This window comes from Megalobrama amblycephala, linkage group LG8 (assembly GCF_018812025.1).
Source record: "Megalobrama amblycephala isolate DHTTF-2021 linkage group LG8, ASM1881202v1, whole genome shotgun sequence".
Taxonomy (NCBI): Eukaryota; Metazoa; Chordata; class Actinopteri; order Cypriniformes; family Xenocyprididae; genus Megalobrama; species Megalobrama amblycephala.
In genome coordinates, this window is record NC_063051.1 from 16,458,309 (window position 1) to 16,472,929 (window position 14,621).

The following is a 14,621-nucleotide window of genomic DNA, read 5'->3' on the forward strand; positions in this document are numbered from 1 at the left end:
GAACAGGTGAATCTCAACATAACACCGACTGTTACGTAACAATGGCAGATGGAGCAATAATAACTGACATGATCCATGATATCATGATATTTTTAGTGATATTTGTAAATTGTCTTTCTAAATGTTTCGTTAGCATGTTGCTAATGTACTGTTAAATGTGGATAAAGTTACCATCGTTTATTACTGTATTCACGGAGACGAGCCATCGCTATTTTCATTATTAAACACTTGCAGTCTGTATAATTCATAAACACAACTTCATTCTTTATAAATCTCTCCAACAGTGTGTAATGTTAGCTTTAGCCATGCAGCATAGCCTCAAACTCATTCAGAATCAAATGTAAACATCCAAATAAATACTGTACTCACTGGAATCGATGCATGCATGCAGCATGAATGACGAACACTTTGTAAAGATCCATTTTGAGGGTTATATTAGCTGTGTGAACTTTGTTTAAATGCTGTTTAAGGCAGTCAAGAGCTCGTGGGCGGGGGAGCGCCAGAATTAAAGGGGCCGCGCGCTAAATCGGTGCATATGTAATTATGGCTGAAAGTAGGCAGTCAAAAAAAATAATTAAAAAAAAATCTATGGAGTACTTTGAGCTGAAACTTCACAGACACATTCAGGGGACACCTTAGACTTATATTACATCTTGTTAAAATTAGTTCTAGGGCACCTTTAATGACATGCGAGAACCAATAAGGTTTGATGTTACTTGATGTAGTTTGATGTAGTAAATCAAGGCTTTAATTTGATCTGTTCATAGTATAAAGTTACTGTGTTCATTAGACTTATAATATACCAGCCGAATCATTTACTGGATTAATTTCACACTACCTTTATTAAATTTTTGGGCTTTGAACATTTTTGATGCCATTGACTTTCATAATATAAACAAAAACAGCTGAAACATTCTTCAAACATCTTATATTGTATTGTACAGAGAAAAGAAAATTAAAGTTTGCTGAGGGTGATTAAATGATGACAGAATTTCCATTTTTGGCTGAACTATATCTTTAAGACCAAGAAAGAATTGCCTTTTAGTTGCTTGAATGGACTAACAGCATTATTTTGCTCAATGTACACTAACAAATATAAGAAACTGGTGTCAAGTAACAGCCCTGATCAATGCATGCATGCCTATTCAATATTTCAGACGTGGCTCTCAGGTTGCTGTCATTGGATGGTCGAGGTGTAATGCTGTAGTTGAATCCCGCAGTGTTACATTGCGCTTGAGATGGCTGGCGTGTCTCTGTGCTGCCGGGTGCCTGCGCTAGAGCTCCTGTTTTATTTCTGCTTGTCTCCTTTACTGGGCTGTGACTGTCTGTTCTTTCTTTATATCTCGAGCGTTTTTCCTCTCATGTGAATTTTCTGGGTCTCTGAATTCTAATTTATTTCAAGCTACATGTCTTTCTCTGTCTTCTTTTCTCTACCTTTCCTTCCTTCTTCTCATCCTTTTTTGTCTGCTTCTTTCTGAACTCTGTGTCTGTCACCCCCCTGCCCCCCCTCCTTCCACACCCCCTGCACCTCTCCCCCCCTTCCCCGACAGACATATCCGATTACAAGAACAATAACAATAGTGGCCAAGCTGTCAATCAAAGAGGTGATCTCTCCACAGTGACCAATGCTATGACGGGGATGAGCCCCTCTCCATCTCTCTCCGCCCTGTCCAGCCGGGCTGGTTCCATCAGCAGCCTGCACGATCGCATCATGTTCAGCCCAGGGAGCGAGGAAGCCATTGAGAGACTCAAGGTGACTGCCATAAAATATAAAAGCCTGACAATACTGACTGAAATCCTCCAAATATAAATCTGACAAATATCTGCCTCCAGATATTAAGGGATCAGCTCTTGATTAAAGGAATCATTTCATAATTGTTTTTATAATTTTCGCCCATTGTGTTACCTACAAACTGTGTTGTTATTAAGAGATCTAGTTGAGTTAGTGTGTTGTAGCCATGTCCAAGAGACACTGTTTTTTCCACCCTGGATTTAGCATGGTTATGGTAAGGAGCATTTCCAAAACACGTTAGAATCAACCAACCAACCAGGGCACATTGCACTTTTCAAGAGGGGCTTCATAGAAACTAAAACTAAACAGAGCATTACTGACAGTTAGGAAAGAGATGTGCTGTAACAATGAAAAACGTGTTAAAAAAAAAAAAAAGCATGAAAACCTATAAACCTATTCTAGTAGACCCCAAAAACAAAATCAAGTTTTTATAAAAGGGTGTAATATGGCCTCTTCAATGGCTAGGCAAGGCAATTTTATTTGTATAGTACATTTCATACACAATGGTAATTCAAAGTGCTTTACATAAAGAATAATAATAAAAATAAAACATAAGGAATAGAAATAACAGTAAAAACAGAGAATTTTGCTATCTGGATAGAAGAGCTAGGAAGTCGTAGGGAGTTTTGTTGTTGTTGTTGTTGTCCGTCAGAGTGGATCTAAACCTCACATGACAGGGCCGCTGTCTAGCAACCTGTTAAGGCACTTCAAACTGATAAACAAAGTTTCAATCTCCCCTTTTGCCAAGACACCTTAAACTGCGTCACACAGCCCTAATCCCCCTTCCGGAGATATCTTATGTATGCACAACACAATTCAGATTTCCCCTTTGAAAATTTCCCCTCTGGAAAGTGTCCTGACTGTAATCCAGAGATATCTTAACCATGCACCACAGCTCAAATTTCCCCATGGTTTGTCCCCTTACCCAAATTTACCAAATTTTAACCTAATCACAAATGCTTTCTTCCTAATTCTCCCAGCTCTTTTTTTGGCTATTCGGCACTGCATCGACAGAAATCGAACAATGGCAATATTTATGTAGTTTGCATATTTTGGAATGAGCTGTTTGTGAAGCTTTGCTTCCATAAATAAAACTAAGCTAATCTTTTTGGATTAGGGAGGGAGTTTTGAGGACTTAAACATACGGAATATTAGTACATTTTCATGATATGATACCTTTAATACAATAAGTTACCCCAAAAGCTAAATTAACATTTGCTGTCTAAAGATGTACATCTCACATTAAAGCTGCAGTCCGTAACTTTTTTTGGTTAAAAATGATCCAAAATAAATTTTTGAGCAAGTACATAACCAGCCATGGCATATGAGGATGCTGTTGGTTGCGGATCATTTATAGCTGGAATAATTAAAATTATCATTTTGATGGCGGATTATAATCCAGAAAAGTCCAAATGATAATCATCAGTGACAACTGGAGATTCACCCGTAGTCAAAAGCAAAAGACTTCGGACTGCGGAGTGGCTACAGAAATTGAAACCTACAGATAACGCTAATACACACTAAATACACATAGTTACGCAATTCTGATGTATAACAATAATAATAATTTGCTCAGTTTGACATGATCCGAGCTAAGCGATCATTAGATTTAATCACCATCGGCAGTGCGATTTATTGTAATGCTTTTTTTCTCAGTTGGTCAGAACGAAAGTGGCAGACATGTTACTTACTTGTTCAGATGACATTTTCCAGTGAAAATTCTTATTTTGGTCGTACTTCCAAGACGTAGAATCTGTGATTCCAAAGTACAGTATCACCGATGTGGTGACTGACAGCAAACATTAGATTCATCCACGCTGAGGAGCCATGCCGATCCGCAACCCTGGTAAAGATGATAATTCAGCAAATAACTGCAATTGCAGGTTTCAAACAGAGATGGCGACAAAGAGGCAAAACTAATGGACTGCAGCTTTAATAAATCTTTTAAACTACTAAAACTTGGTGGCATATTTTAACTCGAATATGTTTGCAATGCCAACTAGGAAACTGAGAAAATCATTGCTGAGCTCAATGAAACGTGGGAAGAGAAGCTTCGCCGTACAGAAGCCATCAGAATGGACAGGTTTGTTAAATGAAGCCTTATGTGATTGACAAGCAATTTTATGTTAATGTGTAAGTTATGCTATTGTCACAAACATACACAATAAGTCTGAAAAACATCTAAATTGGTTTTCACAGAGAAGCACTGCTGGCCGAGATGGGTGTGGCCATGCGTGAGGATGGAGGAACTGTTGGAGTCTTTTCACCAAAGAAGGTAAAGCGATTATTAAGGCTGTAGGGAGAAACCGTATGCAGGTGGACCACATAAGGCTAATATGTTGTGTTCAAATAACTAAATAAGCCTGTGAATGTCTTTACGTTCCCCTTCATGAAGCCCTCACAGAGAAAACCTCAGCCCGTGTTTATAGACACTGTTGGGCTGTTCTCTCCCAATGAGGTTGGTTGCCATGGATACTGTGTGGTTGCATCTCGATCCTCTCAGACTGTTCTGATGTACCTCTGTGTGTTCTTTCCCCATCAGAGCTCTTTTAAACGCATCTGTGATCTTTATTTACGGATCTGTTGCTCATTACTGTCTGATATGAATGCCGATGTGCTGCAATTCCTTCTAGTAAACTTTAAAGCAACTGCTGTATGAATGTACAGCAGTCTTCAGATCTCAAGCATCATGACCTATAAATGATGCTTTTAAAGGCTTTCCTGCCTGGAGTGTTACACTTTTGTGATATCTAAATCGAATCGCATGCATTTTGATGGATATCAAAGTTGAAATTTGGTGTAGCATCTTATTTTCTTCTTTCCAAGGTCATATAAATACATTTTGAAAGTGCTCGCAAGGCAGTGCTATGTTGTTCTTCAAGCACTTTGACTGGGGTTTAAACCATTTATTCCAAGTATTAAACATCTGCATTTAATTCAGCATGAACTGTTTAATGCATAGACTCCAATTGAACTTTCTTTTGTAGATAATGTCAGTCTTTTGTGCCTCTTTTTGCCCCTATGATTCATACTTTAAGAAGTTTGAAAATCTCCCATTGACTTCAGCATATTTAGCATTTGAAAATGTAACCATCAGTGATCAGACTATTTAAATATGTGTCTATGTGTCTTCTTTCTTACATATGTTTGCATACATATTGTGATTGGACTTTTTCATATATTTAAAGTAACCATGAAATCAAAATGGACTATTCTTATATTTTAAAGAACATCGCAGTGTTTATTATACATTATTTATCTGTGCACATCATTATTTGTGGGTAGGACAATAATCACTCCCCTCCAGCAACCTTTCACTCACATGAATCATTCCAATCGGATCCAATCAAATCTTGCCCTACATTTTGTCTAATTCAAGAAGCCATTTCACTCAGATATACCACAATAGGGAAGTAAAGTTCATGCCACATTTACACTGTACAGTAAAGGTATTCATTCTTGTACACATCTGACAGAAAACAAGATGTCTTCTCATTGTAATGACACCAGTGAAGCGACTTTAGCATTAAAAAAGTCTAAACTTACCTGAAACTTTAAGACTAGCAATTTGCTGCCTTGCAAGCACTGGTATTTCCTTTTGGAAATACAAAAATAGTTGACCCTGTAAACTTTAAGTATTTTTTGGCCCTCATTACAGACACCCCACCTGGTGAACCTGAATGAAGATCCTTTGATGTCTGAATGTCTCCTATATTACATCAAAGATGGAATTACCAGGTTAGTGACAATCCAAGCTTCTCCTTTTCCACATTGTGCATATAAATCACACATGCCTCTGTTCAGTAGAATTGGCTCTATGGTATCTTGATGTGTTGCTTTTCTCAGGGTGGGGAGAGAAGATGCCAGCAGCAGACAGGATATTGTTTTGAGTGGTCACTTCATCAAAGAGGAACACTGCACTTTCACCAGCACCACTGGACCTATGGGAGAAGGTTTGTTAATGATGTAGCTACAAACACGCATACTTGTACATGTATATGCCAAAGTCCTGACGGCTGTTCTTCCTGTTGTTTACAGCTGTCATTCTCGAGCCGTGTGAGGGAGCAGAAACATATGTAAATGGGAAGAGAGTAACAGAACCCACTGTTCTCAGATCAGGTTTGTTTTTACTTTTTTTTCCCCTCACCTGCTATAATACTGTTCTAAGCATTATGGTTTGGTTCCTATTATTTATTTGTTTGTGCTGGTGTGTGTTTGTGTGCATATGTATGCATGCATGCTTGTAATGATTTAAGATTTTATTTATTCATTGATTTATTAACTTATGATTTTTTTTGTTATATATTTATGATTTTATTTATTTATAAATGTATGTATGGTTGTATTTATTTACAATGTTTATTTAAACTTATTTATGATTCAAAATATTATTTCAAAAATAATTATTTTATGCACATCTGTGCTGAATTAAAGGATGCCCCCTTTTACAAGATGTAAAATAAGTCTCTGATGTCCCCAGAGTGTGTATGTGAAGTTTTAGCTCAAAATACCCCACAGATCATTTATTATGCATGTTAAAATTGCCACTTTTTGGGTGTGATCAAAAACGCGCCATTCTGAGTGTCCCTTTAAATAAAAATGAGCTGTAGTTCTCATGCCCGGCACACCGGCAACAACAAAACAGGACAATCTCATGCACCAAAAATGTCAGAAAGGGCGTTCATGTGCAACTAGGAAACTCTAGTTTATGATAATTCCGATAACACATGAGAGCAGCATCAGTTGTGAAGTTATGGTATGAAGTTTGAGCATGAAGCATTGGTATTGACCCATCTTTCAGAATCAACCTTTGTGAAAATCCAGCGTTGAACAGACCCTTGCTTGTGAAGCAGTTTTTATTTCTCCATATTTACTGACACATTATACTTTTGTAGGGAACCGAATCATTTTGGGCAAGAGCCACGTGTTCCGCTTCAACCATCCAGAGCAGGCTCGTCAGGAACGTGAGCGAACCCCCTGCTCTGAAACCCCAATGGAACCTGTAGACTGGGCCTTTGCTCAGAGAGAACTCCTGGAGAAACAGGGCATTGATATGAAACAAGAAATGGATCAGAGGTAACATGGAGGAAATTCAAGAATAAGTTCAAGATGTGACGTTTGTGTTGTTAGACTCATTAGCTCTTTGTTTGTGTAGACTGCAAGAACTTGAGGATCAGTATCGTAAGGAGAGAGAAGAAGCCAACAATCTATTGGAGCAACAGAGATTAGTAAGTGACAAACAACATAAAGAGCTTATACAACTTGTTTCCTTTACTTAAAACTTAGTAGTAGTAGTATAATATGACCTTTTAATATGTCTTTTACAGGACTATGAGAGCAGGCTTGAAGCCTTGCAGAAGCAGGTAGATCGTTGTTACCCTGACGTAGCAGAGGAAGATGAAGAACCTGAGGAGGAAGGTGACTAGATTGTGAATGGAAAATGTGTTTATTTTATAAATAATCAAAATGACCCCGTTTAAACACCTGCATCTTGTGTTCAATCTCTTTTATCCATAGTGCAATGGACCGAGAGGGAGACAGAACTGGCATTGTGGGCTTTCCGTAAATGGAGATGTTATCAGTTTACTTCTCTTAGAGACCTACTTTGGGGCAATGCCATTTTCCTCAAGGAAGCCAATGCCATTAGCGTCGAGCTAAAGAAGAAGGTGAAAGCTTTGGAAATACAGTACCAGAAAGAACTGCATTCATTCTGCTGAACCTACTGTATAAAATAGGACAACATCATAACTGATTGAGCCTTATGTTGCTTACAGGTTCAGTTTCAGTTCGTGTTACTGACGGATACACTTTACTCTCCACTTCCGCCTGACCTGTTACCACCTGAGGCAGCAAAAGACAGGGAGAAGAGCCCGTTCCCTCGCACCATTGTAGCTGTAGAAGTTCAAGATCAGAAAAATGGAGCCACACATTACTGGACCCTGGAGAAGCTCAGGTAATTTTTTTTTTCCATATTGTTTCTTCAACAATGGAAATGGCCCTGTGGACCTTGAGAATAAACTACTTTAAAGCATACTTTTCACGCTCACACTAAGTAGTTAATTTGTCTATGTCAATATCCAACAGTGGACATAAAGTGGTCATTTCCACAACATTTCAAATTTCTGGTTTGTTTGATATCTTAAACCTTTTTGGAATAAAAAGGCCGACTCATTTGTTTTGATAAGGCTAATTTTATAGCTAGTATTTTAACCCAGCAACACTTGGAGTCACATTGGGTTTCACAGTGTATCCAGGATTTACATTATAAATGATGTATAATGCTGCCCCCTGCAGGCAGAGGTTGGATCTGATGAGGGAGATGTATGATCGTGCTGCTGAGGTCCCCAACAATGCCCTTGAAGACTGTGACAGTGTGCTGACCGGAGGCGATCCGTTCTACGACCGATTTCCCTGGTTCCGTCTGGTTGGAAGGTGAGTTTTAAGGTTACTTCAGAGCATGGCTATACAGACCCGCTGGTGTTCAGTACAGAATGCCTCTGCTATCTCTGACTACCATCAGATAAAGACCACACTATCAACAACATTCCTGTCAGATTATTCTCATCAAACTACACTAGTATTTGAATGGCCCATTGAAAGACAATTTACTTCTGTTAGGCAGAACAGAATAAGAAATTCTAGTTGAGTTTGTGTACTTGTAATAGTAGAGTATATTGCAGGGCAAAACAACAGCTGGAAAGAGAAAATGTAATAAAAAGACTGGTTAAAAGCTGATCTCTACAGGATATATGTAATATTACTTATTCCTCTGAGGAATAAGTCCAGAATTATTGCCCACACACTTTTAAGAGTGCAAGTTTTTTGATGCTGCTTTATTCAGAAGAGCATGAAATTGATTTTCCATGCACTTCCAAATTAGGTCACACGCTTCCCTTTGCCCTGTCTACTTCTGAGCTGAGTGACTTATTCTTAATCTTGCTTTTACTATATCTTAAAAGATCACACTAAAGTCAAAATTATGTCATCGTTTGCTCACTTTCATGTTGTTCTAAACCCATCTTACCTTCTTTCTTCTGTGGAACACTAAAGGAGAGATTTTTAAAAATGTACTGGTTGCTCTTTTCCACACAATAACAGTAACAACTGTATTAGTTGTTCTTTTGCTGCTATACTGTATGATTTCAGAAGACTTGAAATAGTGAATGGACTGCTTGTACTTTCATGTTTTTTTTTTTTTTTTGTCATTGTAGTGCTTACCAGTCCCCATCCTTTTTCACTTTCATTATATTGAACGTATGGAACAAAAAGGCTGATATTTACAAATAGGTATTTTTCAAAAGTACAGTTTTTGTTTCAAAAAGGCGATACAGGTTTAGAACTACATGATGATGACTACGTTATGACAGAATTAAATTTTTTGAGTGAACTATGTCTATAAAATGTACATTACCATTCAAATGTTTGGGGTCAGTACGATTTTTTTAAAGTTTTTGCAAGGCAATAATTAAAAACGGTAATATTGTGAAATATATGAAAAAGTTTTCTAAAATGTAGGCTTATTTATTCCTGTGATGTCAAAGATGAATTTTCAGCAGCAGTTATTCCAGTCTTCAGTGTCACATGATCCTTCAGAAATCACTCTAATATGCTGATTTGGTGCTCAAGAAACATTTCTAATTATTGGCGATGTTAAAAATAGTTAGAAAATTGTGATCAATTTTTTCAGGATTTTTTGATGAATACAAAGTTCATAAGAACAATATTTGAAATAGAAATCTTTTGTAACATTATCAATGTCTTTACTATCACTTCTGATCAATCTTCTGAATAAAAACTATTAATTTCTTTAAAAAATAATCTTACTGACCCCATACTTTTAAAAGGTAGTGTAATATTGGACATTCTTAACAGAATCCTGTTACAGGGGCTGATGTTCACATGTTTTTTAGGTTCTGTATGTCTTTTATGTCCATTACCCAGGCCTATTGGCCTATTAAAAATCTTTACTTACCCACTTGCGAGCAGAAACAATTAAATAGACAGATGGCCCCCTCATACTAACTGGGCTCCCGTGTCTTTGGCTACACCAGAAAACTCCTTTTCTCCACATGCCTTAGTGAGCAAGCGAGCGACCCTAACTCCTCCCCCACCCCCTCTGAGCCCACATCAACCTCTGAACTCACTGAGCTGGTCCAGTCATGGACGGACAAGAAGGTGGGGACAGAGTTGGATGACTTGGACGATGATTCCTTATTGGATGACACATGCTCGGATTTTGAAGAGGAGGAGGGGGAGGATGATGATGATGTGGATGATGATGATGATGATGAGGGAGAGCTCTGCAGAAGCTTCGGCAAGGCTGAGGACCCGTTTTACGATCGCTCACCATTGTTCAGTGTATTGGGAAGGTTGGTGAGGTTTCAGGAGCATGCTGGGAAAGGAAACTAGCTCTTTCACACTGAGACTGGGTTGTTGTACAACACTGACTTTTAAACATTATATGTACACAGCACTCACACAAACATATACATAGGCCTATACACACACACGAGGGAGATTTTTGCAGAGATGATATGACTACACTCACATTTATAGGCAAACACACACCTATACCTATATATACAGAGATATATATATATATAAGATTTGTAAGATTTTTGCTTACATGGTATGACTACACTCACATTTAAAGACAAACACATACCTGAAAAATGGCCAGACATATGCAAATAGGATGATGGTGTATACACACAATGAGATTGCTTGAGTTTATTTTCAGTTTCTGTTGGTGACATGCACTGTAGTTTAGAATAAATTTAATGTATAATGGCTGGGAGTCTGTGTACACTCTTTTGAGTGGGCTTTGAATTGAGAAATATAAAAGTAGACACAAATGAGATGGTTATTGACCTACAGTGTGAGTATATAGCTATGAAATAAATGGACATGGGAGAATGGTTGAGTTTTATTTTCTATTTTATATTGAGATCTTTGACTGCTGATTGCTGATTTTGGTGTTTGGGTCAATGACATGATAAATGTCAGGGTGGTACAGATGTCCTGAAGTTAAAACAAAATCAAGTACTGAACTTGAAAAGAAAATCTAATAATATAAATTATAAACATTTTATAGAATTCAAAGTAGTTTGGTACAATATATTATTTAAAAAACAAACAAACAGTGAATCTGTTCAACTTTTTCCGACAAATTAAAGTCATGTGGTGCGACTAAGATACAGAAATAAAACAGGAAATGATATAGAGAGGACTCCTGCAAACCCTCATGACTGTGTTTCTCCTAAAAAGTCTCCTAAAATGTTAATTCAGGTTGTAAAATCTCATGTGATGCATCTCCCCAAAAAACATATGATATGATATATGATATGATATTATATGATATTCATGATAATTTATATTTGTCCAAAAATAATTTTTACCTCAAAAAATATATTTGAAAACAGTTTTTTTTTTTTTCATTTTCCTTATCTTGCCACTTTTTTTTCAGTAGCTATGTTTCCATCCAAAGATGCACAAAATTGGAATATCACATAAAACATCATGTTCAAGCGAACAAAATTGTAATTTCCTGGGAAATAAAATTGGAAATTGCTGCAATCGGGAAAGCCACTGTTGCTTTTTTTTTCTAATATAATAAATGACTTGCACCTCATAGTGTGCAGATGAAACAATAAACGCTGTCATGTTGACTTGCGTTCGGATGCCTGGTGCTTGGCAACTCGTATGAGACAGTTCTGAGAAGTAATTATAAACAACCATTTTGGCTCAGGCATTTTAGAATGATTAAACCAACATTTGAGATGCTGTGCAATGAAATCAGCTGGTTAGTCCAGTTAACCAATCACATTTCCTTTTGAGGCAAAGTCACATGAGTGTTTTGTTGCACATCAATGGATTTATCTGGTAAATGTGTTTCCATTGTACAAACCCGATTCCAAAAAAGTTGGGACACTGTACAAATTGTGAATAAAAAAGAAATGCAATAATTTACAAATCTCATAAACTTATATTTTATAGATAACATATCAAATGTTGAAAGTGAGACATTTTGAAATGTCATGCCAAATATTGGCTCATTTTGGATTTCATGAGAGCTACACATTCCAAAAAAGTTGGGACAGGTAGCAATAAGAGGCCGGAAAAGTTAAATGTACATATAAGGAACAGCTGGAGGACCAATTTGCAACTTATTAGGTCAATTGGCAACATGATTGGGTATAAAAAGAGCATCTCAGAGTGGCAGTGTCTCTCAGAAGTCAAGATGGGCAGAGGATCACCAATTCCCCCAATGCTGCGGCGAAAAATAGTGGAGCAACATCAGAAAGGAGTTTCTCAGAGAAAAATTGCAAAGAGTTTGAAGTTATCATCATCTACAGTGCATAATACCATCCAAAGATTCAGAGAATCTGGAACAATCTCTGTGCGTAAGGGTCAAGGCCGGAAAACCATACTGGATGCCCGTGATCTTCGGGCCCTTAGACGGCACTGCATCACATACAGGAATGCTACTGTAATGGAAATCACAACATGGGCTCAGGAATACTTCCAGAAAACATTGTCGGTGAACACAATCCACCGTGCCATTCGCCGCTGCCGGCTAAAACTCTATAGGTCAAAAAAGAAGCCATATCTAAACATGATCCAGAAGCGCAGGCGTTTTCTCTGGGCCAAGGCTCATTTAAAATGGACTGTGGCAAAGTGGAAAACTGTTCTGTGGTCAGACGAATCAAAATTTGAAGTTCTTTTTGGGAAACTGGGACGCCATGTCATCCGGACTAAAGAGGACAAAGACAACCCAAGTTGTTATCAGCGCTCAGTTCAGAAGCCTGCATCTCTGATGGTATGGGGTTGCATGAGTGTGTGTGGCATGGGCAGCTTACACATCTGGAAAGGCACCATCAATGCTGAAAGGTATATCCAAGTTCTAGAACAACATATGCTCCCATCCAGACGTCGTCTCTTTCAGGGAAGACCTTGCATTTTCCAACATGACCATGCCAGACCACATACGGCATCAATTACAACATCATGGCTGCGTAGAAGAAGGATCCGGGTACTGAAATGGCCAGCCTGCAGTCCAGATCTTTCACCCATAGAAAACATTTGGCGCATCATAAAGAGGAAGATGTCACAAAGAAGACCTAAAATAGTTGAGCAACTAGAAGCCTGTATTAGACAAGAATGGGAGAACATTCCTATTCCTAAACTTGAGCAACTTGTCTCCTCAGTCCCCAGACTGTTATAAAAAGAAGAGGGGATGCCACACAGTGGTAAACATGGCCTTGTCCCAACTTTTTTGAGATGTGTTGATGCCATGAAATTTAAAAAAACAAATTATTTTTCCCTTAAAATTATACATTTTCTCAGTTTAAACATTTGATATGTCATCTATGTTGTATTCTGAATAAAGTATTGAAATTTGAAACTTCCACATCATTGCATTCTGTTTTTATTCACAATTTGTAGAGTGTCCCAACTTTTTTGGAATCGGGTTTGTAGTTAATACTCGTGTCTTCTTATCGGATAAAAAGATTATCCACCTCAACTGAGTGCATACGTTTTCTTACGTGCGTTTATAGAATTTATGCGCATCTTGGCTTTCCATATAGTGTTTTTAAATGCGATATCCCAAAATTCACATAAAAATAGGTGGATGGAAACATCGCTTCTGGTTAATCTGTTTGTGACCTTGTTGAGATCTCTTGAGGAGATGTGAAATTACAAGGGTTGCTTGATCAGGATCAGGCTTGATCCACTTGATTTCAGTCTCATATAGGAGAAATATTTAAGATATTAAAGAGATCTCTTCTGATTTGTCTTCCCTGTGGGAAGGATTCCTGGACTTTAGTCAGCATGTCTGGACTTTACCCTGTCTTCTCCCATTATCATACTACATTTGACTTTCATCTGATCGCTGCAGACACACACCTTGAGCTTCTGGGTTTCATTTCGACCTAATGATTGTGATAATTGAAATCAGAATTGGCTGGCTGTCAGCAGCACCACCCAGCACAGCTATGGCTCTCGTGTCACGCCAAGGTCTGTGTCCCAGCTTTACATGCACCGCATCACTTCTTCAAAGGGGTCCGTCAGCTTTGAAGTGCTATCTCCAAACACTCATATTAGCTGTTTGTTTTGTGTACCGCAGAAACAAACAAGACCAGATTTTTGTTACATGGCTTGAATGTCTGATGAATGAGAAAAAGCTATTCATGTAATGACTTACTAATTGGTTCCTGTAATACAGCAGTTTGGTTACTTGGGGTGTTCACATATCTCAAGATGAAAGAGCTGGTTTCTAGCACAGCTGTCTCTCTTCTGGGCATGTGAGATCATATGCCGTATTTCGACCTTTTTTTGTGAGATTTTACATGGAAACCTTTGATGAATCGGCTCACTCTTTTAAGTTGCGCTTGTGCAATGCACTGCACATCTGTGACAGTATGGCCGCTTTTTTGGTGTCTTATTTATCTTTATTTTTTGGTATTTGCTAATAGTGTTGTCTGTTCATGCTCACAGTGTCCAGTACTGTCACATTTAATGTCACCGCTTCCACCTTTTTTTATCATAAGCATGCTTTTTGTACCTCACCAAAACCCTTTTTTTTTTTTTTTTTTTTTTTTTCAGCACTACTTTTATTGTTCAGTGTCTACCCATTGAAGATTGGCAATGTAGTCCTTGACATCAGATAGATGGAAAACTGTTAATTATGAAAATTAACTATAAATATATATATACTTTTTAAATGAAATGTCAATCTCTGGGTTTTGGAACATATAAACAGTCCTATTTCTGGTTTTGATCATGGATGTGTAGATTATCTAACACAAACTGTTCTTTTATATAGTCT

General features: G+C 37.8%; 1 protein-coding gene across 16 annotated transcripts in view; it reads left to right on the forward strand.

Annotated features, from left to right (window-relative positions):
* kif1aa (kinesin family member 1Aa) overlaps positions 1-14,621 on the forward strand; it is an 80,978-nt gene that overhangs the window by 35,238 nt on the left and 31,119 nt on the right. For 6 of the 16 annotated variants that reach the window (XM_048199662.1, XM_048199663.1, XM_048199667.1 and 3 more), the window contains exons 15-27: positions 1,551-1,753; positions 3,796-3,875; positions 3,992-4,067; positions 5,451-5,530; positions 5,639-5,745; positions 5,831-5,911; positions 6,688-6,868; positions 6,948-7,020; positions 7,120-7,210; positions 7,310-7,458; positions 7,567-7,745; positions 8,087-8,224; positions 9,844-10,161. In XM_048199662.1, the coding sequence (XP_048055619.1) occupies positions 1,551-1,753; positions 3,796-3,875; positions 3,992-4,067; positions 5,451-5,530; positions 5,639-5,745; positions 5,831-5,911; positions 6,688-6,868; positions 6,948-7,020; positions 7,120-7,210; positions 7,310-7,458; positions 7,567-7,745; positions 8,087-8,224; positions 9,844-10,161 (1,756 nt within the window). The remainder of the gene's footprint in view (positions 1-1,550; positions 1,754-3,795; positions 3,876-3,991; positions 4,068-5,450; positions 5,531-5,638; positions 5,746-5,830; positions 5,912-6,687; positions 6,869-6,947; positions 7,021-7,119; positions 7,211-7,309; positions 7,459-7,566; positions 7,746-8,086; positions 8,225-9,843; positions 10,162-14,621) is intronic. The other 10 variants (XM_048199672.1, XM_048199673.1, XM_048199674.1 and 7 more) reach the window with 4 other exon arrangements.